Source organism: Micromys minutus, assembly GCF_963924665.1.
Source record: "Micromys minutus genome assembly, chromosome: 18".
NCBI classification, from domain to species: domain Eukaryota; kingdom Metazoa; phylum Chordata; class Mammalia; order Rodentia; family Muridae; genus Micromys; species Micromys minutus.
In genome coordinates, this window is record NC_137953.1 from 1,031,752 (window position 1) to 1,054,471 (window position 22,720).

Sequence of the window (22,720 nt, forward strand, 5' to 3'; positions counted from 1 at the left end):
GGGCAACCAACAGTTGTCTAATTGGACTGAAGACCTACTCAATAGGGAGGAATCCATGCCTGATAGTTTAAAGCAAGCCAACTACTGAAGAGCAATGAGGTACTGGACCCTAGAGGAAAATCTACTCCAGCCATTTTCCTAAACCAATCTGGTGTCTAAGTAACTACAACCTAACTACTCACTTTTGTACCCACAGATGAGAGTAGCTCTCACCCCTTGGCAAAGAAACTTCTTTTTGCAGCAGTGGGAGATTATCAGAAGTCCACATCTGTCCCCAAATCCAGAAGACACAACTGACGATGTGTTGCCCAAGCCCAACTGACACATCTAAATCACAACTCTGAAGCTCCGGGAACTGGTGAAAGGAAGACAATAGATCGCAAGGGCCAGAAGACCAGGCGCTCTGCTGGGAGACGTGTTGTCTGTTGTGTATAACAGGGACTGGGTGCCCACGAAAGCTCAACAATATGGTTGAATAAACATGCAAGTGGGGATGGGGGAGATCTCACAAGAATCTGCCCCTAGATGAAGAGCTACTGGCAATCAATCAATAGCAAACGAGGGAGGGAGAATCAGCCTTCCCAGGGACACGCTCTCTGATAGGTTCTGCAGCCCCACATGGTCAGCCCTAAGCACATACACAGAGCCACACTAATGGATTTGGATGTGTTGTGTGCTCAGGCAGGTGCACTTGTGTGTGTGTGTTGTGTGTCTGAAATAACTAAAGAGGAAATGGCCATGGATTTGAGGGAGGGCACATAGAGAGAATTGGAGGTAGAGGAGTGGGGGTGGAAATGATGTAAATACAGCACGCTCGCGTGCGCGCGCGCACACACACACACACACACACACACACAGAGTCTGGAGAAATACCTTAGTGGTTAAGAACACCAAATATTCTTCAGAGAAACTCTTGGATTCCATTCCCAGCACCCAAGGCAACCTCACAACCACCTGTAACTCGGGTCCCATCTGGCCTTCAAGGACATTCATGCATGTGGTGGCCAGACATACATGCAGAAAAACACCCATACATGTAAAATACTAACAGTGATGGTGATGGTAATAACTAATGACGATGATATTTTTTTTAACAGAAGGAAAGCGCAAAGCTCCCAACTACCCATGGCCCTAACGAAGGTCAGAATAACTCACGGACTCTGTATTTCTTCTTCCCAGCGGTGTTTGGCCAGCGTCTGGATGAGACTGTGGCCTATGAGCAGAAGTTCGGCCCTCACCTGGTGCCCATCCTGGTGGAGAAGTGCTCCGAGTTCATCCTGGAGCACGGTGTGAGTGAGGAGGGCATCTTCCGCCTGCCAGGGCAGGACAACCTAGTGAAGCAGCTGAGAGACGCTTTCGATGCGGGGGAGCGGCCCTCCTTTGACAGGTACGCTGTCCTTCCAGGCGTCTGTCCTGTCTGCCTCTGCCCAGCAGGCTGGGGAGGAAGGACCTAGTAGAGCCAGGGAACCTCCAGAGGGGATTCAGAAGCTGTAGATCACAATAGAACAAGGAATCTGTTCTGTTCTGCTCGATACTCTGGATTTGGGGGCCCTGAGCACAGTAAGGAGAGTGTGCGGATGATTTATGCAAGTGTATGTTCTGGGTAGATCCAAATGAATCTCAGGATATGCAGAACATGGGGAAAAGCTGAGGCTTCACCTAAGAACATCCTTGTCATGCAGAACATGAAGAACAGCGCTGGCTACGTAATCGTGTGAGAGAGGATCACCACATCTGTGTCCTCTTCACCATTCCAGATGTGGCTAGAACTACTAATCCTCATATGTGATTCTGAACTCAGCTCTGAACCTTCTGACTGTAATGCATGTGCACATGCACGTGTGAGCACAAACACACTCTCACCCTCATCAAATGTTTCCAGCCCTATTTGGAGCATAGCTGGTGAGGTTCATCTCGTTCCCCAGGTGCAGGATGTCCTCTGCCACGCTTAGCTGGTACAGACCCACCACACACTGCATGCTCCGTTGCCTGCAGTACCTAGTTCCCTGCACACACATGTACTGCTGGCTTAAGACCAACCACTCCTACCCAATTAGCAGCTCACCAAACAAGGTTGGTACAATGGTCCTGAATGCTACCCAGTTTACGGGTGTTGAAATCCCCCGGCGTCATTGAGTACAGAGGGAAAAGTTGGGGAGGTTGTGTCATTCATGAGCAGGCCTCTCATCTTCCCTCTCAGCCTCTCTCTGCTCACCAACCGAGACCGTCTTTCTTTGTTGTTTTTCACTGAAGCGTCTCTGAGGCCGTCTGTCTCTCTTCATACTCACTCTGTCATGGTCCTAGTTTGATCCGCTGCAGGGCTATCTCTCCTGCCCTTGGTATACTATAGGTTAATTTCTCGAGTTTATACAAATGGCATCATAGTTAGCGTTGGAATAATGGCAAGTTATGGGTCCTTTGAACAGTGCAGTCAGTTACGTTTTATAAGCAAACCTATTCCAGTACACTCAAGTCACTATATCCCGTTTTCTTCCTAATTTTCAACTATTTTGCAGTTGATCAAAAGATGTGTGTGGAATGTTGCTTAGAAGGTAAAGTCTGTATGCCAAAAGGAAACACAATATTTTTGGGGTTTTCCAAATGACTGCTTCAGTGCCAGCTTAAACTCGGCCAGGTTAGTGTGGGTGGTGGTACTGAGGCCTTTAATTCCCATAGAACTCAGAGTTCAGAAGGACGGGGAAAGTGCGCGCGCGCACACACACACACACACACACACACACATGTGCATAGAGAGAGAGAGAGACAGACAGACACAGAGACACACATACATGTGCATAGAGAGACAGACAGACACAGAGACACACACACATGTGCATAAAGAGACAGACAGACAGACAGACACAGAGGCACACACACAGGTGCAGAGAGAGACAGACAGAAACAGAGAGACAGAGACAGAGTCCTTCTATAGCCAACTCCTGGCTCCATTTGTTGCTTGAGTGGACAAACCTTATTTGGAGAAGAATCTGGAATTCATTTAGCTAATTTTCAATATATTTAGGGTCAAGATTTCTTCAACGAGTATGTCCTGCACCTATAGATGACCATGGCTTCGCAGGCTTTTGCCACAGGCATAGCTGTGTGATAAGTTAAACCTTTCCTATAGCTTTAGCTAGTATCTCACTAAGCAAGGGTCCCATGTTTCTTCTGCTCAGGGACAGCAGAAGAAAATAGCAGCAGACCATTGGATGGATGTTTGACCTTGTAGTAGATTGAGGTGGTGCCTACTGGTCCTATGTCCAAGATGCTAGGCAGGGGCTTCTTGGCTTTACAACTTCCTTTGTATCTCATTGAAGCATAAAAAATTATGTTTAGGGTTCAGAAGAGCTAGTGTGCATGGTTCTCCCCAAGTAGAGGGGTGCAAATGTTAAAGCCTCCTTGCAGGGCTAGGGGGATGAATCTGTGGAGAAAGAGCTTCCCATACAAGAAAAGATGAAGGTGTGATTCAGATCCCCAGCAGTAAATGGAAGGTGGGCATTACTGTCTGTAATTCCTGCCCCTCAGAGTCTGGGACAGGAGATCACTCCAGAGCAAGCTGGATAGCTAGACTGGACAAATCTCTGAGCTTTGGGGTTCAAGTGAAGGAACCTGCCTCAATATATATATATATTGGTGGGAAGAAATCAAAGAAGGCACTCATGCTAATTTCTGGCCTCCATAGGAACATGCACATACATGTGCCCACATGCATGTAAACATGCATAAATATACAAATCATACACATACATGGACAGCTTTTTAAAATGTTCTTGTTAGGTTTTACTAAGCTTGGATGCCTTCTTGTCACAGCATCTATGTACTCACCCTCATGTCCCTGTGCCTCTCTGTGAAGACAGACAGATATGTTGCATGTTACATATGAGACTCCAAGGTACGCTGGCAGGGCTAACTAAGCTGTCTCAGAACTCGGAACATACATTACTTAAGGTTGATCCTTTGGTTTGGAGGGATAGCCAGTGGAGGATGGTCCCGGAGACTTAGACCCTAAGAGTGACCCTGGAGTCAGCACTATCAAAGTGTGGTGCTCCCAACACACAGGAATCAGCATGAATTCCACTGTTTTGGTGGTAAAAATGACAACTAGAGATAACCACGGGAAGTGAGAGAAGGAGGAACTAGAGAAGTACCCAGGAAAGAGGACATTGATGGTTGAGACCCAATAAACCAGAGCAAGCAGTTAGCCAGCTAAGCTCAGGCACTGCCAACGTCATCCTTATCAAAATTAACTGGGCTTTCTAATAATACTGTATAATATAATCTTCAAACTACCCCTGTTATGTCTGTTGCTATAATCACTATACATATATTTAAGACCCAGCCCAAATCTCCTACCTTAGAGTACAGATAGTTGCCTGTGACGCTCTGTGTCCTTTTTCAGAGGTAGCAAGTTCACAGGCTGCAGAGCTGGGGTGGGAGGAAGGGATTCGGGGAGGTAAGAATGGGATAAGGTGGGGTCGGAGTGGTTCGCAAGTCAAAGTCAAATTTCTTGGCAACCAAGAACAGAAACAAAGACAGCAACAACAACCACATACACACACACACACACACAACACACACACACACATACACACACTCAAGTCTTAGTGTTTATGTTCACACTACCTCAAATGCTTTAATTGACAGACCACAAAAGTACTTCCACGTGGCTTAGGAGTAGACCAACCTGTCCCACCTGGGTCTATGAACATCATACAGTGACTAACTTGCCTAATGACACACTTCTCAGAATACACTCCCTTATTAATTAACACGTTGATACATTGTGGGTACAGACTTAGTTTCTCTATTTGCAGAATAAATGCAATCTTTCTGCAATGCAGGCGCCAGCCGGATTTGCAGGCTGGGCCAAAGTTACATATGTAGGCTCTTCAGGTTAAGTGGCTGGGTAATAAAAGAACAATGGACAGATATATGAAGGAACACACACACACATACATACATACACACATACATACACACAAACACACATATACACACATACACACATATACACACATACATACATACACATATACACACATACACATATACACATACACACACATACATACACATACATATACACATATACACACATACATACATACACATATACACACATACACATACACATATACACACACACAATCAGAGACTAATTAGACATCACTACTTGTAAGATACTCAGTGGTCTGAAGAAAGCAGAAAAGATCAAAGCAGCTAAAGATACTGTAATGACAGGGGAACCTTAGTGTTACCTTTGAGGTAGCTGTGTGGAAGCACAGGGAAGTGAGTCAGAGTTGTCCTGGAAGCTGGTGTCTGGGGCTGATTCAACTTTACCAGACTCTGGTCCTTTGTAACTTGTCCCTCTCTAGTTCGTGCTGACCCGTGGTCCCTTGGGTGGGTGGGAGGCCCTGTCCTCTAAGTAGAGCATGTTTTCTTTCAGGGACACAGATGTGCACACGGTGGCCTCTTTGTTAAAGCTCTACCTCCGAGACCTGCCAGAGCCTGTGGTTCCTTGGAGCCAGTATGAGGGGTTCCTGCTCTGTGGACAGCTCATGAATGCAGATGAGGCGAAGGTTGGTGTCTCTCTAGCTGACTGCCTTACTTAGTGGGGGCCACACCCCTCGGTAGGATGTTTTATCAGACTGATACCACAGCAGCTGCGGCAGGCCAAAGGTGCCATTCTCACCGGTCAAACAGTACTAAGGACTGGGACTTAACTACCATTCTGCCATTTGGTAAATTACGCAGTGTATCAGTTACTGCTCGATTGCCGTGGCAAAATGCCATACAGAAGCAACATAAGGAAGGCTCGGCATCGGGGTACAGTTCACGGTGGTAGAGGAGGCATGGCAGCAGCCAGGGCACAGGCTGCTGGTCACGCTGCATCTGCAGTCAGGAATCAGAGAGAGATGAAGGCCTTTCTGCTGCAGTCAAACACTCTTGTAGATGTATCCACTGGTCATTCTAAACCCAGTCGGGTTGATAGCCAAGAATAACTGCCTCGTGCATACTCTATGAGACTGAGCGGAAGCCAATAGGATTTTCATAGCGGTGTTCTCTTATCACGTTCTGTGCACTAACCTCTAGCCACAGGTGATATCATGTCCACAAAATAAGGCTAATATACCAAAGAGTCAAATCACTGATTTTGTTTATATTTAAATAGTTAACACGCAGCTATTAGCTACTGTGAGGAACAGCACAAATCTCAACCGAGTTGTTGGAATTGCCTAGGGTTGTTCGGAGGAGCGAAGGCACATGAAACTAATTTGCTACTTTAGGTTTTTATTTTTGTAGTGGAGCAGCTTCTTCTCTGTTCTTTGGTGTTTGTGATTTTAGTCTGAGTCACAGGGCACCTGGGCCAGTGAGAAAATAGTTATTGGAATTTCCTGGTCTGACTGCGGGTGGGAGCCATGGTCATAAAAATTCTGGCACGAGAGACTGATCCACCTTTCAAAGCTAGGACAGGAAGAGAACAGATCAGAAGGGAGCCTCAGTGACTCAGCCAACAACCATACTAGGCTGCACAGTCTGATGTGGGCATCTGTACCTGAGTTGTGGGTATTGTAGGGTGGACAGAGGATATGAAAACCCTTGATTTACAGGGGCATTTTGGATCTCCTTTGTGAATGATAAGACTTGAAAAACACCTAAAAAGAGTTATGCTACAAGTCATCCCATTTGCCATCAGAGGGTGACCATAGACTCTGCAGGCAGCTGTGGTCAGCAAGAGCAAAGAGTCCTGTCTTTTCTGTCCCTGGCACACAGGATCTTTGAATGGCCACATCTGAAATCTATAGCCACTGTAGAACTTGGGCTGCCCATCCCAGCGTATGCCTTCCAGCACGGCCAGTCTGGCCCACTTCCCAGACGCTCTCAGCAAAGCCATTTGCTCACTAATTCTAAGGCAGTTCTGAGGTATTTGACTGTGGTTTAATTGTTTGTTGGATCGTTGCATTTCATTCATTGAAAATATTATTGAGAGTATCAGTTATCAGATAGTCAGAACTTAAAAGAACTCAAGGTCAGGAGGTCAGGAGTGGGTGGTTGACATTGTTACAAATACTTTTTAAACACACAGTACAAATAAATATGCTAACTGGGACTATGTCTCAGTTGGTAGAGTGCTTGCCTAGCACGTAAAGAGCCTTGGGTCTGATTCTTTGATGAGCACAGACTTGCTGTGGCAGCATACACTCCGGAAGTAGAGGCAGGAGAATCAGAAGTCGAAGTTCACCACTGGAGTTCAAGATCAGTCTGGGTTTCAACTTCCTGAGAATACATAGTTACTTCCAAATACTTTAACTCACAAAACTGTGGGAACAGGAGAGACAACCAAAGTGTCTTCCTATACAGATAGACCGGTTGTACCTCTCCACTCACTGCTGACAAGCAGGCAGGTTTGTTTACCAGTATCAAAAATCTCTTCCAGGCTCAGCAGGAGCTAGTGAAACAGCTTACCACCCTTCCCCGTGACAACTACAACCTCCTGAGCTACATCTGCAGGTGAGTCTCCAGGTGTAGAGCCACGGGTTTCCAGTCATACCAGAAAAGAAGACCCAGTTAGAAAAGGACATTTTCGAAGGTCACAGATTTTGGTCCAGAACTGTAGAAGCTCAACTCTATTTGCATATATGGGGATAGAGTGCTCATAAGGAGCCCTAAGAACCTGCCCACAGAATACATGTACTCTCTCCTTCAGCCTGTCCCAGGTCATGCAAGAGAACCTGAAACACCTGTTATCCCTGAAACCAGCACCCTGGAGACATTCATCCTAGGCCACCATTTATATTTTCCTGAAGCCCTTTCTGAGAACCTACTGTGTGGGGTCCATGTGGCAACACCTTGCAGGTGGAGCACCCCAGATCTGCTGTGGTGGACATCTTCACCCCACACACACCTCAATTTTGCCTTTTTCAAAAATACTGAGATGTAATTTCCAAGTTATAAAGATGACTCTGACTTACTCTGGAGAACACAGAGACTAGAACTGTAAATAAAGACCAACACTACGTGCTAATCCTTGTCCAGTGATGCCTTCCTTCTCCTGGGTGTTTTATCTTCTGATGGAGCTTTTCATACACCAGTGAACCTGCAGGAGAATGGTTTTATACCCACAAAAAGCATGTCCTTTATCATAAATAAATTATCTCATAATCTCATAATTTTCATCATTTAAACATATAATTTTTATTTCTCCCATTTTTTTGTAAATAAAATTCTTATGAAATAAATTTTATAAATAACCTAAGGTTTATGGAATTTCAGTCTACCCACTTTTAAATGCTTTTTGAAAATATCCAGAATTCCTTTACTGGTCTGTTCAGTTGATTTTTGTTTTTCCAACCAATCTAAGTATTTCAGGCTTCTGATGTGTGAAGGTAGAACTGAGCAGCTGCTGGGAGTAAGAGACGTTCATTCTCCAGTCTGAGGGTGAGAATGAGGAGGCGCCATGGACTTGCTCTCTGTGTCTAAGGCCTCCTCGCTAGAGACATGGATGGGATGGGAACCGAGAAGCAAGTGATAAAGGCAAATCACCCATCTGAATTCTTAAAGTAACCTCTCCCTCCCAAGCAACCCGTTATGAGATTTTCCACCTCCAGCCTACTCATCCCCCCAGCAACTGAACAGTCCATGGCTGCTCATCTCTTTTTGGTTTGTGAACTTCCAGGCAGGGACAGAGCTAGAATTCAACAAATGTACCGCTGGGTCCAGGGTCTGTCTGTGTCTGTTGTCTGTCTGTCTGTGTCTGTCTGTCTGTCTGTCTGTCTGTGTCTGTCTGTCTGTCTGTCTGTCTGTCTGTCTGTCTGTCTGTCTCTCTCTCTCTCTCTCTCTCTCTCTCTCTCTCTCTCTCTCTCTCTCTCTCTCGGCATTTTCCATTGTCTAAGATGGGATTTCCTATTTCCCACAGATTTCTACATGAAATCCAGCTGAACTGTGCCGTCAACAAGATGAGTGTAGACAACCTGGCCACTGTGATTGGAGTGAACCTCATCAGGTCGAAGGTTGAAGACCCAGCTGTGATCATGAGAGGTACTAAGGCTGATCCTTGGGTGGGTGGGTGGGGGGGAGCTGCCTGCTGGGAGTGACAATGAGAACACTGCCCCTAGAGTCTGTTTGCTGATCTGCATCTTATGGAGCTTGCCCACCTACCTCTACTGACTTAATTAACAGCCCCCATGAGGTCAGCAGCTGGATGGTCACAGAGCACAGCAGTCTAACCTCAAGCCAATTAACTAGAGTTTCCCAGTCTTTTTATGACTTTGACATACTCTTAGCCAAGTAGAGCAAGCAGGGTTTCGTTTTTTTACAAGCTGGTTTCACAAAAAAAGGTTGCTGTAAAGCTAGGCTGAAAGGCTTTCTGAGGTTTTGTCTTGGCTCAATAAACAATGGTTCTGGCCAAGAAGACTCATGCATGCTAATGTAGGAAGGAAGGGTTCCTGACACCCATTTGCTTCAGGAGCAAGACAGATCATATTGAGGACCACTGGAGAAGAGAAAGACATCCTCTCCCCCTCTGCCTTGGCCTGTTATTATTACAAATATTGTCTGATAAAATCTGATCCAAGGAAACATGGTTGGAAAGTGTCCTCAGTGGCTTGTTTCTTAACCCCCTTATATATCTTTATTTTAGTTCATCCTCTCACTAAAAATATTCCACCCCAAGCAACTAAAAGGGGGTAGACTTGTAGAGCAAACAAAGCCTGTGGTTTTCAGGCCAATGTGGAAATACCATATTGGTGAGTGGCAACCCTTAAGTGCTTCTGGGCTCCAACTCTGCCCACCAGCATGGCAAATCTTTTCTCTCTCTCTCTCTCTCTCTCTCTCTCTCTCTCTCTCTCTCTCTCTCTCTCTCTCTCTTTCTCTCTCTCTCTCTCTTTCTTTCTTTCTTTCAGGGACTCCTCAGATCCAAAGAGTGATGACCATGATGATCAGAGACCACGAAGTCCTCTTCCCCAAGTCTAAGGATGTACCACTGTCACCCCCTGCCCAGAAAAATGATGCCAAGAAGGCTCCAGTGCCCCGAAGCTCTGTGGGATGGGATGCCACTGAAGACCCACCACTTTCTAGGACAGACAGCTTCAGTAACACAGTAAGATGCTGACCCTCAGACTCTTTTAGTTTGGTCATTCTGAGGCAATAGTTTGAGGCGCCATGGGTAATGCTGGGGCCATGTGTAGAGCTGGCAATGACCTGTCAGAATACATTGGGAAAGCCTGGGCTAGTGACATGTATGAGAACTGTCCATAGGCTGGCCCTTTGGGTCTTTACTAAAATCATCTCCAAGACAAAAATCCAGGGAAGTTTGACAAAGAAAATAAACACAGGATTGCATATGTTTGGGTAAGAGCTGCTGAACATTCTGAGGGGCAGTCCAGAGGGACAGATGGGTGTCCCGCTAATGATGAACGTGGTTCCTTCCTCAGAGCAGGGATGTGTCTGTGTAACCTTCCTCGTTTCCTGATAAACTGCCTCGGCAATGTCAGCCCCTTGCTTGGACAGAAAGAAGGCTTGGAGCTCACGTTCGCAGAGTCACCAGACTCTGCAGTCTCCAGCATGTAGACTGTTAGAGGGCGACAATTCACTAAGGTCAAATATTTTCATGTATTTATGGGAACAAATTTTTTTTTAAAAGAATCTGTAGATTTTTTAATAGCAGCTTGATTTAAAAGAAAATGGGGCCAAGTAATAAAATTCAAATTTCTAGTTGACCAAGAAAGATACCTATGATGCCATTAAAGATGGGGCGGGCAATAAATTGTGTGGTTGTAGTTTTGTTTAAAATGGGTTTTGTACGGCCACAGGCATCTTACATGGTTCTAAACTGAGTTGTGATGTAAAGTCACTGAAGCTTCGTTAGTCAGTCACCCACAGTCCTTGACAGCCAAGGTGCTGCTCCTTTAACAGTGGCCTGTAATGCCAGGACAACAATTTATGCTGAGAAAGAAAGGGGATCATCTCTGGAGTCCATACCCCAACCCCAAGGGACAATGTGTCACCCATTTACTTTGGTTGAGAATCTGAGGCAAGAGAGGCTGACCAAGGCATCAGCACTAGCATACTCCAGCGCAGGACTTCATGTCCCAGGTCTTATTCCCACTGAAGGACCACATGTTCCAACTGAAGTATGGGATTAGCTAGAAGATACCCCAATTCCTGACTTGCCCATCTTATGTGGAAAGTGTTTTCTTTTCTGTTCTCTTTTTCTTCTCAATTTGGTTTTATATACAACCTCGAGTTTCAAAAGCACAAAATTATAGAAAGGAATTGGCTGAGAAGTGTAAGGAAAGGAAAGGTTCGTGGCAGGGTGTGGTTGGGGGTTACAGTCTACAGTGGCAGAGGAGGCTTACAGCAGATCCACAGTCAGGAAGCAGAGAGATGAACACTGTTGCCCCGCTCCCATTCTCCTTTCTCTTCAGTCCAGGATTGGCTCTGTCCACAGGTAAGGTGGGTCTTCCCACCTCCATTACTCTAGAAATTCCTCGAAGACACCCCAAGGATCATTTCTGCAGTGATTCTAGATTCTGGCAAATTGAATCTCCCCTTGAAGTGCTTGTGCATTTCTTCCCGATCATTGATCTTTTCCTTTTCTGTCAAAAGCTTGGAACAATACAGGGAGTCTGCAGTAGGAGCCCTTTACTGCCTGTAAAACATTGTAACACAAGTGAAACATTGTAACGCATTTGCCAGCTTGCTGTTGCTATTTGGCTTTCACTTAGCCTACTGGCAGCAGCATGTTTGCGTGGTTTTTGTTCTTAATTTTGGAGGTCATGGAAATACATTCAGTGTTTACTGAACTTCTCTTATGGGTCTTGGGCTCTGAGTCACAGCTGACAAAACTTCCTAAGTTCGTGAAAGGATCCAAGCTTAGGACTTTTCACACCAATCAAGAAAATGACATTAGTCCATGCTTCCTCTCCAGATCTTGAGTGGCTAGAGTCCCTTAACTGTAATATCCTTAACTTGGCAAATTATCACACAGAAAATTAACTGAGGTGATATACTGAAGATATCACAGGTGTGTGACCAGGAAACATTTCCTTCCCCATTTCTAATCCTTATTTTAGGAGCATGGCACACAGGGAAAAAGAAAAAAACAAAACACAACAAAAAAACATATGTACCATCCATGGCTATCTTTTCCAGGCAAGTAGTCCTGATGCCACCAGCCCCACTGGACCACAGCCAGGTGACCAGCATCAGGAAGACAGTGGAAAAGCCTCCAGGGGAAACGCGGGAGACTGGAAGATGCAATCCCGTAAAAGGACTCAAACACTCCCCAACCGGAAGTGTTTCCTGACATCTGCATTCCAAGGCACCACTAGCAGCAAACTGGAAATCTTTAAAAATGAGTTCTGGTCTTCATCTTCAGAGGCTAAGGCAGGAGAAGGGCACCGGAGAACTATGTCTCAAGACTTGCACCACCTTTCCAATGACCAGAGGACTTCTACCTATGATAATGTCCCCACCCCACCAGGGCCTCAAGGGAATCCAGCAGGTGCACTCTCTCCCCCTGCCAGTGACTCCAAGAGAGATGCCCTTATCACCACAGACTCTGAAATGGAGTCTGGAAACAAGAACTCTGGCGAGGATGACCTTGATTCTTTGCAGAGGATGGTTCAGCACCTACAAAAGGAAATAGAAACCCAGAAGCAGATGTATGAGGAACAGATTAAAAAGTAAGTCATGTGCAGAGGGCCAAGTGCACTTGACTTCTGTGTTTAGAAGGAAGGATACTGTCCCCACCTTCCAAAATGTCACAGTATAAAATATTTCAGGGGACAGAACAATCTGTAGCAGCCAACCCTAATTAAGGACCAGGGGAGAGAGATGAGACAGGTAAGTTAGTGAAAATCCTATGCTTCTGATGAGATCCATGGGAATGTAAATATGAAGCCCATGTACCTTTAAGGATGAATATGTGTAACTTAGTTGGGAAGTTTTCTTAATGCTCCCTATTGGTGTATGCTTTCAGGGCTGACCATCTGGTACTGAACAATTGACCTGTTGTTCTTTGTGTAGGGTTGAGGTCTTGTGAGTTTTCCTCTACTCATCTTGGCATGTTTACATTTGGGCAGCCATGTTGGGGAGGCTTTAGGGCTTTAGCTTCTGAGTGGGAGGAAACAGGATCCCCCAGCAAACTCCCTGATTGTCTGGCTCTTAACAATCTTTCCGCTCCTTCCTCCACAATGTTCCCTGAACATTAGGTGTGGGAATGTTCTGTAGTTGTATCCACTGGGGTTAGGACCCACAACTCTGTATTCTGATTGGTTGTGGTTTTCTGTAATAGTCTTCGATTCAAAGAGGGAAGGCTCCTTGAAGAGGGTTGAAGATTACTCTGACCTGTGGGTGTAAGGACACATTAGATTGTTGTTAGGGACTATGCTGGTTTAGTAAAGTAGTGGTTATAGGTTTTCCTCCAAGATCCATGACTACATTAGCCCTCAGCAGTTAGCTAGGCTTCTGTACCAGGCATGGTTTCCCTCTTGCTGGGTGGGTCTTACGGCTAACTAGCTGATGGTTACTGCTTAGGTGTGTGTGCACCACTATAGCACCTTTAGGATTCTCATACCATGTTTGTCATTGTTGTGGTCCCTTCCCCATATTTCTTCCCTGGCAATTTATTTCTTGAAGAGGCAACTTTGTCCAACTTGACACACAGGAAACTTGTCATAATGAGAATAATGGACTTTCATATTTATGGATACTTTTATTAAGATTTATGTACCAGAATGAAAGACCATTGTGAGTCTCCATCCATTGTTCCATATGGATAGCCCTCAAGCAAAATGTTCTTTGTCTGGTAACCTGAAATCAACCATTTGTGGAGTTATACGACTTCTGTGACATCTTATCAGGTAGCAAATCAGCCCCAGAAAAGGCTCTCATTGTGCCTGAATGTCAGTGAGGAGCAGGAAAAGGACTGACCACCATAGAGATGTGTGCTTTTCCTGAATATACCAGTCAGGGTCTCTGAGTCACCCATTAGCCCATCCATGGCAGAGGCAGGGAAATTAGCATCTTGGCAATGCCTTCTGATTCAATTCACATAGGAAGCACCCCATTTATCAGAAGAATCAGGGGCTCCAAAAGTATCAAAGCATTCTTGAAGGCCATACAGCTGATTAGTTCGGTGCTGGGTTTTGAACCCTGAACCCAGGCCAGTCGGTTCTCAAGGCATTTCAGTGGAGCATCCCACTTTCTCCAAGCCAGGAGGGAATGAGAGGCTGAGAGAAAGACTGAATCTATAATGTGAGGCTCTGGAAGAATGGGGGAAAGTACTGTAGGAAAAGCAAGACAGACGGGGTGATCTCTGCTCTGATGGAGTAATCCACATGGCGGTAGCCATGGCCCTTGAACACAGAACCTGAGGCATGGGCTCGGTTGAAAATGTCTGCTGATGATCGTGGGAAGGCTGCTTGGGGAGAAGGGGGAGTAATAATCACAGGATGAGCTTGGGGAGGAGGGGGAGTAGTATTCACAGGATGAGCTTGGGGAGGAGGGGGAGTAGTATTCACAGGATGAGCTTGGGGAGGAGGGGGAGTAGTATTCACAGGATGAGCTTGGGGAGGAGGGGGAGTAGTATTCACAGGATGAGCTTGGGGAGGAGGGGGAGTAGTATTCACAGGATGAGCTTGGGGAGGAGGGGGAGTAGTATTCACAGGATGAGCTTGGGGAGGAGGGGGAGTAGTATTCACAGGACGAGCTTGGGGAGGAGGGGGAGTAGTATTCACAGGATGAGCTTGGGGAGGAGGGGGAGTAGTATTCACAGGATGAGCTTGGGGAGGAGGGGGAGTAGTATTCACAGGATGAGCTTGGGGAGGAGGGGGAGTAGTATTCACAGGATGAGCTTGGAGAGGAAGGCAAGCACCCAGAGGATGCCAGAGGATGAAATTCTGAAGCAAGTTTCCAATCACACAATTTGAATTGCACCCACAGATCAGAAATTTCCTCCTTAGGCTTGAATAATAGACTGCGTCCATTCATTCCTAAGAGTTAGTTCCACATAGCTTGGGAGGGCATCTGGGGCTGTATTAGAATCTTCGACAGTAGCAATGAACGTCGTGAAAATTCAGGAAGCATAAAGTTCGCCTACCTTGAGCAGGATTTAGAATTATAGTGGGACCCCTGGTCCTCAAAGTATGTTTCCCTTCGCTTTTCCGAATCTTGGTCCCAGGAAGGTCTTGGCTAGGAAGGGCTTTGGCCCAGGATGTCTACCCACTGGAGCAGAGTAGAGAGGCACCGTGTGCAGAGATATTGAGAACCTAGAATATGGAGTGTCCACAGCTTTAGCTGAACTAGGCAAAACGCAAGGTGCTATGAGGTGGAAATATTACAGACAGCTTCTTCTTTCAAATATTTTGTCTGCTTAAAGGTGTGTATGATACAATAAAACTGACATGAAACACAGTTACCCAGGAGGGGTCACCAGGGTGTTAAAGAGAATTCTGGGTGCTTTGGGAATTGAGGCTTTCTGTAAGGTCTTCTCCTGGAAAGAAGAACATACACAAGAGGCAATGGCTGAACTGGCACCTTGTGCCTCAGAAAGGCAAATGAACAAGAGGTCATGAACACGGGTGGAGGGCTGTGAAGAACAGGTTTAGAATTAATACTCTGCTGTCCCTTGCTTTCCTTCCTTGCAGCCTAGAGAAGGAAAATTATGATGTCTGGGCTAAGGTGGTGAGGCTCAGTGACGAACTGGAGAGGGAGAGGAAGAAATTTGCGGCCCTGGAAATCAGCCTTCGAAATGTGGAGCGCTCCCGGGAGGATGTTGAGAAGAGGAACAGGGTCTTGGAAGAAGAAGTCAAGGAGTTTGTGAAATCAATGGAGAAGCCCCAGACAAAGACTGATGCTTGAGGGTCTGAGTCTTGTGGCAGGGACAGTCAACTCTATTTCTTCATGCTCCTGATGAGCAGGAAGCAGGACAACCTCCTAAAATGGACAGGGTATCTGAGGGGATGTGCTGCAATCCTCAGCAAATAAACGGAAGATAAGAATGTGCAGGAATTCGCCAGGACACTTGCAACCGTGTGCGTGCTCAGAGGACTGTATTATTCCACTGTGGGAAGTGTGAACTATCTTCCAGTGCATGAACAGGTCCAAAGGAGACATTAAAGGTGTGTGACATCTCAGGACCCCAGGCCAGAGCTAGGCCAAGGCCTCAGTCCTTTGGTTTCTGTGTGGCTGACTTGCCTGGTCAGATGGCTCTGGTCAGCTCTGGAACATGGGCAGAAAAGGATACTTAGCTCTTCAGTGCCAACCAACTTGGGGCTGCTTGGAGAGGCTGGACTGTTGGAACCAGAATCAAATAATATTTATGAAAGAAAAATGGGTGAGAACATTATAGTCAAATAAAGAAAAGAGAAAACAAAAACCAAGCAAGGCTATTAACAATCTGTGAAGCCAAAGGGGATTTGGAGAGTTGGCTCAGTGGCTGAGAACACTGGCTGCTCTTTCAGATGACCCAGCATTCACACAGTGGCTTACAAACACCTGTACCTCCAGTTTCAGGCAATCTGACACCCTACAAGGGCACCATATATACATATACTGCCCATACAGATATGCAGGCAAACACCCATGCACATCAAATACATACATACATACATACATACATACATACATACATACATACCAACAGCAAAGAAAAAAAGAATTAGTTAAAGGCACCTCTTGCCTGAAGCAGGTGAATCTTTCTCATGGCACATGGCTATGTGACCAGGGTTTATGCTTGCGTTCCACCCGAATTACCCTCCAGTGGAGGAAACTTGTCTGGAAAGCCTGAGAGCAAAAGTTTCCAGCTATGGGACGCTTTTAGGGGTGTGGATTTGTATGGTGAGGAGTCAAGATTATTAACTGTTATTGTTATTTTACTTCACCAAAATGAAAATGAGTTTATTGACTCTTTAGAGGGGGAATCAGGCACTATTACCTGTTTTCTCAGTTATAGCTAATGTCACCTGCCTTTGACCAATCTCTTCCTGGTAAAGATTTGGGCAGGCCGGGGGTCTGGAGAGAGCAAGTGTAACATTCCCAGTATAGAGCCCACAACACTAGGATGCAAAGAACAAACTCACTTGGTTGTTTGATGAATATTTCCTTAAGCTCCGCCCAGGGAAATGATACTCAGGAGACAGCTAGAGATTGATAAGGAAGGAGGACAAAGAGGATAATGCCTCAGCAACTGCTGGCTGGGCTCCACGGGTTCGTGGGAAGATGCATGTGATTACACTGGGTAAACATCCGAGTTCTGCCGCTCCCTGTGCAGATACCAGCAAGGACCAGGTCATGTGGTCACCGGGGAGCCGGGGAACACTCAGAGGTTGATATTGTAACTAAAGTGGTTGGCTTTTAAAAACATTACATAAGGAGGCGGGGTTGCTCAGGGTGGAATGCCAGCTGTGACAACCCCGGCTGGCATCTACCTGCAGCCAGAGATGGGAATTATGGCTCAGATTTTCAGGGCAATGTCCAGAAAGTAGCACACAGGGAAGCTGAGGAGTCTAGCTGCAGGTACTTGTACCCCAGTCAGGAAAAGATTAAGCTCAGAAGCAGGTTAACTCCTGGGTGTATCTAATCCAGCCTGTTCAGTCAGTAGACTGGGAACCTGAGGCAGACATAAAATGTACTGACCAGTGTTTTTAAAGGGGAGGTGGGGGACCTACAACCCTCAATTCAGATTCTTAGCATCTTTTGAGGATTCTTTCCTTCTAAACCTTAGTTGTGGACTGAAACCCACTGACAGGAGCTGAGGAGTACTTCCAGAATACAAAGCTGGCCTCAGCTCACAGTCACAACTGAGACCCGCCACCAAATGGAGGCAGTTTTCTCCCTTGCTTTACGGCACCAATGCTGTTCTGTGAGAGTGGCCACACACTGCAGTCTCCCATGGTCTTTGACAAAGTGATAGAGCTGAAAGAGAAAGGCCCTCCAGATGAGCTCAAGCCCAACATGGGTCACTTGCTCCAAGCCTGTCTTAAACGGGCCAACATGAAGAGTCTGGAGAGAGCCTGGGTGGCCATTACTTTCTATGTTAGTCAGGGGTCTCTAGAGTGACGGACCTTACAGAATGGATCTCTGTAGATAGGAAGGGTTATCAGCATGGCTTGCGGGCTGTGGTCTAGCTAATTGAGCAAAGGGCAGCTATCAGTGGAAAGTACAAAAGTCCAGGAGTGTCTCAGCTGGTCTTCAGTATGGACTGGATTCCCAAAGAAGTAGGCTCTAATGCCAGGAAAGGTGAGAGCAAGTGAGCAAAGAGGAAAAGCTTCCTTCTTCTGGGTCCTTATGTAGGCTGCTAGCAGAAGACATAGCCCAGATTAGAGGTGGTCTTTCCACCTCAAAAGATCTGGATTAAAGTTATGTCTTTCTGTCTCATGATTTGGATTAAAGGTGTGTCTTCCTGTTTCAAGATCTGTAGTAAAGGTGTGTCTTCCCACTTCATAGAAGTAGGTCTTTCTACTTCAAGTGAAGCAAAAAGTCCCTGATAGGTGTGTTCTCCATTTTTAGGTTTTGGTTAACTCCAGTTAACAACCAAGTTGACAACCAAGACTAGCCAGTACTCTTTCCTGTCATTCAGGCTGTGAGGTGGGGAGAGCCACACTAAATGTAGGAGGCACCATTCAGTTGGCCGGCCATTGGGACTGAATACAAGGGAGAAATGACCCATGTTAATGAGCTGTTTTAGGAGCTATGTTCCTACAGTTGATTAATGCAAGAACTACCACCACCACTAGGGGGAACTCTTGGCCCATGCTGCACACTCAGGCCATAGCTGGAATCCCGAGCCAGGGTATCTGGTCAGCCTGGAACAGAGGACAAGAGGCCAGTGGCTAATCCCCTGCAGTATGAGCTCGGGAGTCCTGTGGCCTGGCAGCTAGTTTGGCATAAGTCATGTGGAGCCACTGTTCAACCTTCCATCCATAAACTCTTAGGTTTGAAGAACAGAGATGCAGACGTGTTTATTAGTACCATTATCTTGCTGACATTAGTCTCATTACTCACCTATAAAACCTATGAAGCCCAGACAGTGTCTGTCTATGTCATTGCATTAGACTTGGTCCTCTGTAGAGATCTAGGTTCATGAATGTTAATGATGCTGGGGATTCCCAAACTATACTGGAGCAAACTTACAGGAACACGGTGCTAATTTGCACTACATTTTAAAATTTTACCTTATTGTTATTACATGCTTCTGTACATGCCTGTACATATACATAAATGTGTCCATATGTGCTACAGAGCACATGTAGAGGTGAAGAGACAGCTTTTGGCTGTCTGCTTTCTCTTTTCATGGCAGGATTAGAGGAACAAATTTATGTTATCACGCAGGCATGGGAAGGAAGCACCTTTACCCATTGAGCCATCTCACCAGCTCTGTTGGCCTTCCTACCAGCACTGCAAGCACCATACACAAAGCAAGATGGACAGAGAACAGGAGTGGCAATGCTTAGCCTAGGCCTCAGGTCTGAGAAATCACACAGAGTGCAACAAGAGCTCCCGGCAATGGTAGTTATTTATAGACCAGATTCTAGAGTCATTGTCTTTTCCTTCCATTTACATGGTAGACCCATGGAAAGGATGAGCTGGTGCTGATGAGGGAGAAGGTGAGCTGGAGAGCTATTACTGTGGGTCAAAGGCAATGTGGAGAAGAGCTGGAGTCAGGCCAAGGACTGTAGAGGATAAATGGTTACTCTGGAAGGGGCAGAAATTCCTGGCTTGCCTCCATGTTTAGGGGTATACCCCCAGAAACAACTTTTTAAAAGGACAGCATCTCACATATCTAAGGCTGACCTTGTACTCACTAGGTGGCTGAGGATACCCTGAACTCCTGATCCTCCTGCCTCTGCCTCCAGAGTGCTGGGGTTACAGGTGTACACCACCTTTTTTTAGTGCTGGGGGCTGGACTGGGGGATTCCTGTGTGCTGGGTAAGTTCTCTACCGACTTAGCTACACCCCCAGCCTTTCATATCTTGTCTTCTACATTTCCCCCTCGTGGATATTAAAATCCTCTTCTCCGTATCCTTCTCACAATCAGTAGGTTTTGCGTGTTTAATCTTGGCTCCTTTGGCTTGCCATGGGGGTGAACTAAATTGAGCTTGCTTAGCAAAGGAGCAGGGATAAACAGGGACTCTGCATTGCCCACTTCATAAGGCTGTCATGAGGATTAAGCAAGGTGTCACCCTTGGAACTCTGCCTGGCACTTACTAAGAGCTTTAGTAAGTGTCAGATACTATTTTTTATTTTTTATCTTAATCATTTTTATTCTGTCTCATCACCCCTTGCTGTGATGGCTGGGCGTACTAAGTAACCCTTTGTGTTCTCTCTGGGGCAGGCTTGCCATATAATGCAGAAGAGGGGACCTCATTTGTCCACAGAAACTGCAGGGGAGGAGGGGCAGATGAGTTCTCAGGGCATGAAAACAGAAAGGATCCCTTTATGGAAATGGGCCTCACTGACAGCCAGTGACACCCTGGAGGGATTGTGGACTAGAATGACCTGCTTGGGTCACTGCTTCCTCCATGGTAGTTGGGAGGAGTGAAAAAGGCAGGATGTGATGAGTACGCCATGAAAGAACGCCATGAAAGAACGCCATCAACCATGGGATAAGCAACATGAGCCCAGGAAGGACATTTCAGACTCACACCCCGACGGTTAACGTGTTCATCGGTCTTGGTCAATAGAATCGCCGTTCAGAACCAGCAGGAATCTCCCTCACCTTCCTTCCCAAGAGGACCGTTTCTTCATGTAGCCAGTCGGTTTTGTTACTTAGACGCATTTCTGGAACTCATTCTTTCCAGACTTCAGCCCCCCATGCTACTTCAGAATAGATCTTTTTCTCAACCTTTTACCTCCCTTCTTCCTCCCACCTTCCTTCTCTCTCACTAAGGGCGTCTGGAAATTTGGGGACAGGGATGGACAAAGAACCTGAGCCACAACAGGCAGTCTCTGGGTCTGAAGTCACTGACCCATGGCTGTCTGGCTCTAGAAGTCAGGTGGGAAATGCTCCTAAATGTGTGCTGTGAAGAGGGGACTGCTTCTCCGACAGGCTGAGTTGACTCAGATTACGAGTCCAGGTATGTAGGCATCTCCAGCCATTCTAACTCAGGGGATTCAAACTTTAGGCAAACTATTTTTAAGAACTTGGCAAGGCAATAAATAAGAACACTGGGCAGTAAAAAGAAACTTACCATGTATTTGGGAAGACACACATCAATCTTAGCGTGTAGCGTGTCATACTGGGCAGGTGCAGAGGCTTACGTGCCTAAGAATTGGTCTGGCCTCAGGGTTCAGAGACTTGGAGCGTGTGGAAACAGGAAAGATTGTACAGGTATGGAAGGAATTCTTACAGTAGGGAAGGGAAAGAATCATGCCTCTGTGAGAGGACCAGGTGATTCACTTCTTCATGTACCCAATTTAAAAATACTCTGCATGTTGGAAATAAACACAGCATTTTCCAATAGGACACCTTAACCTGATGCCAACAACTTCTTTGAGGCCAACTCATTACTTTTAACACCAGGATAAGTGTCCCATAGATTCACTGACATAGTCCAACAGCAGCAGTCCTTTGCAGGATAACTTTTGAAGAAACATATTTTATTCTTTGATATTAATTTATTTATCCATTAAGCAGATAGTTATTGGCTACTACTCTACAAGGCACTTCCCTGGGCTTGCAGTGGTGTGTGAGAGATGGAAAAACTGGTTCAGCATAAGCCTTAGGGCAGAACTGAAGCTTTAGGCAAATGCCTCAAGTTGTATAGTGTATCTGGTTTCCCACAGAACGTGTGGGCCTGGTAGTCAGCTCACGCTCTGGTAGCCAGCAGCCTGCCGTGAAAGTGTTTTCTGCTCTCCAAAATGAAACTGGATGAATTTTGAAGCCACATCTAATACAAATACTTAAATCTGCATACTCCAAGGGAGCTAAAAATAATCTAAAGTCACTTTCCAATAGCCAAAACCCACTTACACTGGACATACAGCATCTTGGGGAAAGAGTGCCAAGTGCCAAGACAACTGGGGAACCTCGAGGAGAAACAGACCAGGGAGCCCTCTGAGACCGTGTGTGCAAACACAGACCGCAGCATCCTCTCTCACCATGATGTCATTTCCCCTCATCTGTGCAGCACTAAAGGAATAGCCACATCCGGTCCCAATTTTCTGTATAAATTTATGAGTTAACTGGAAGCCAAGAGGTCCACATGGAGGTCCAGAATAAACCCACGGGTGCCACCATGCTTCCCACAACCCTGACACTCTTTTTTTTTTTTTTTTTTTTTTTTTTTTTTTTTTTTTTTTTTTTTTTTTTATGATATGGAAGTGAAATGTCTCTGGACACCAAAGGGGGGATTCAAGAAGAAACAGAAAGGAACCATGAACCAAACTCGATTTCTGGAGGATAAGGAAGCAGAGGCTTGAGGGGCAAAATCACTCCTCCAAGAACCATGCCCACATTTTCTTACTGCTTACTTGGGGGGTCTACGACAGCCCTTAGCTGTGTTTGCATAGCTGAGACCAAGAAAACTGACAACTCAGGCAGGAAAGACCTATTTGGCTTGTGGTTTTAACGGAACCCATTTATGATTTCTTGGCTCTGTATGTTTGAGCCAAACATTGTAGTAATAGTAACACATAGCAGATAATAGCTGTTCACATTAAGTGGGAACAGACAGTAACAAGAAATGGCCCAGTAGTCATTAGAAAATACCAGAGA

The 22,720-nt window shown here is 45.9% G+C and overlaps 1 protein-coding gene across 2 annotated transcripts in view; it reads left to right on the top strand.

Annotated features, from left to right (window-relative positions):
* Positions 1-16,248, top strand: part of ARHGAP25 (Rho GTPase activating protein 25) — a gene marked incomplete at its 5' end in the record, with an annotated part of 71,582 nt that extends 55,334 nt beyond the window's left edge. For both annotated transcript variants that reach the window (XM_080932450.1, XM_080932451.1), the window contains 7 exons: positions 1,180-1,387; positions 5,447-5,579; positions 7,439-7,512; positions 8,918-9,039; positions 9,903-10,099; positions 12,154-12,686; positions 15,651-16,248. In XM_080932450.1, the coding sequence (XP_080788576.1) occupies positions 1,180-1,387; positions 5,447-5,579; positions 7,439-7,512; positions 8,918-9,039; positions 9,903-10,099; positions 12,154-12,686; positions 15,651-15,864 (1,481 nt within the window). In that variant the 3' untranslated portion in view covers positions 15,865-16,248. The remainder of the gene's footprint in view (positions 1-1,179; positions 1,388-5,446; positions 5,580-7,438; positions 7,513-8,917; positions 9,040-9,902; positions 10,100-12,153; positions 12,687-15,650) is intronic.
* Positions 16,249-22,720: the final 6,472 nt, after the last annotated feature.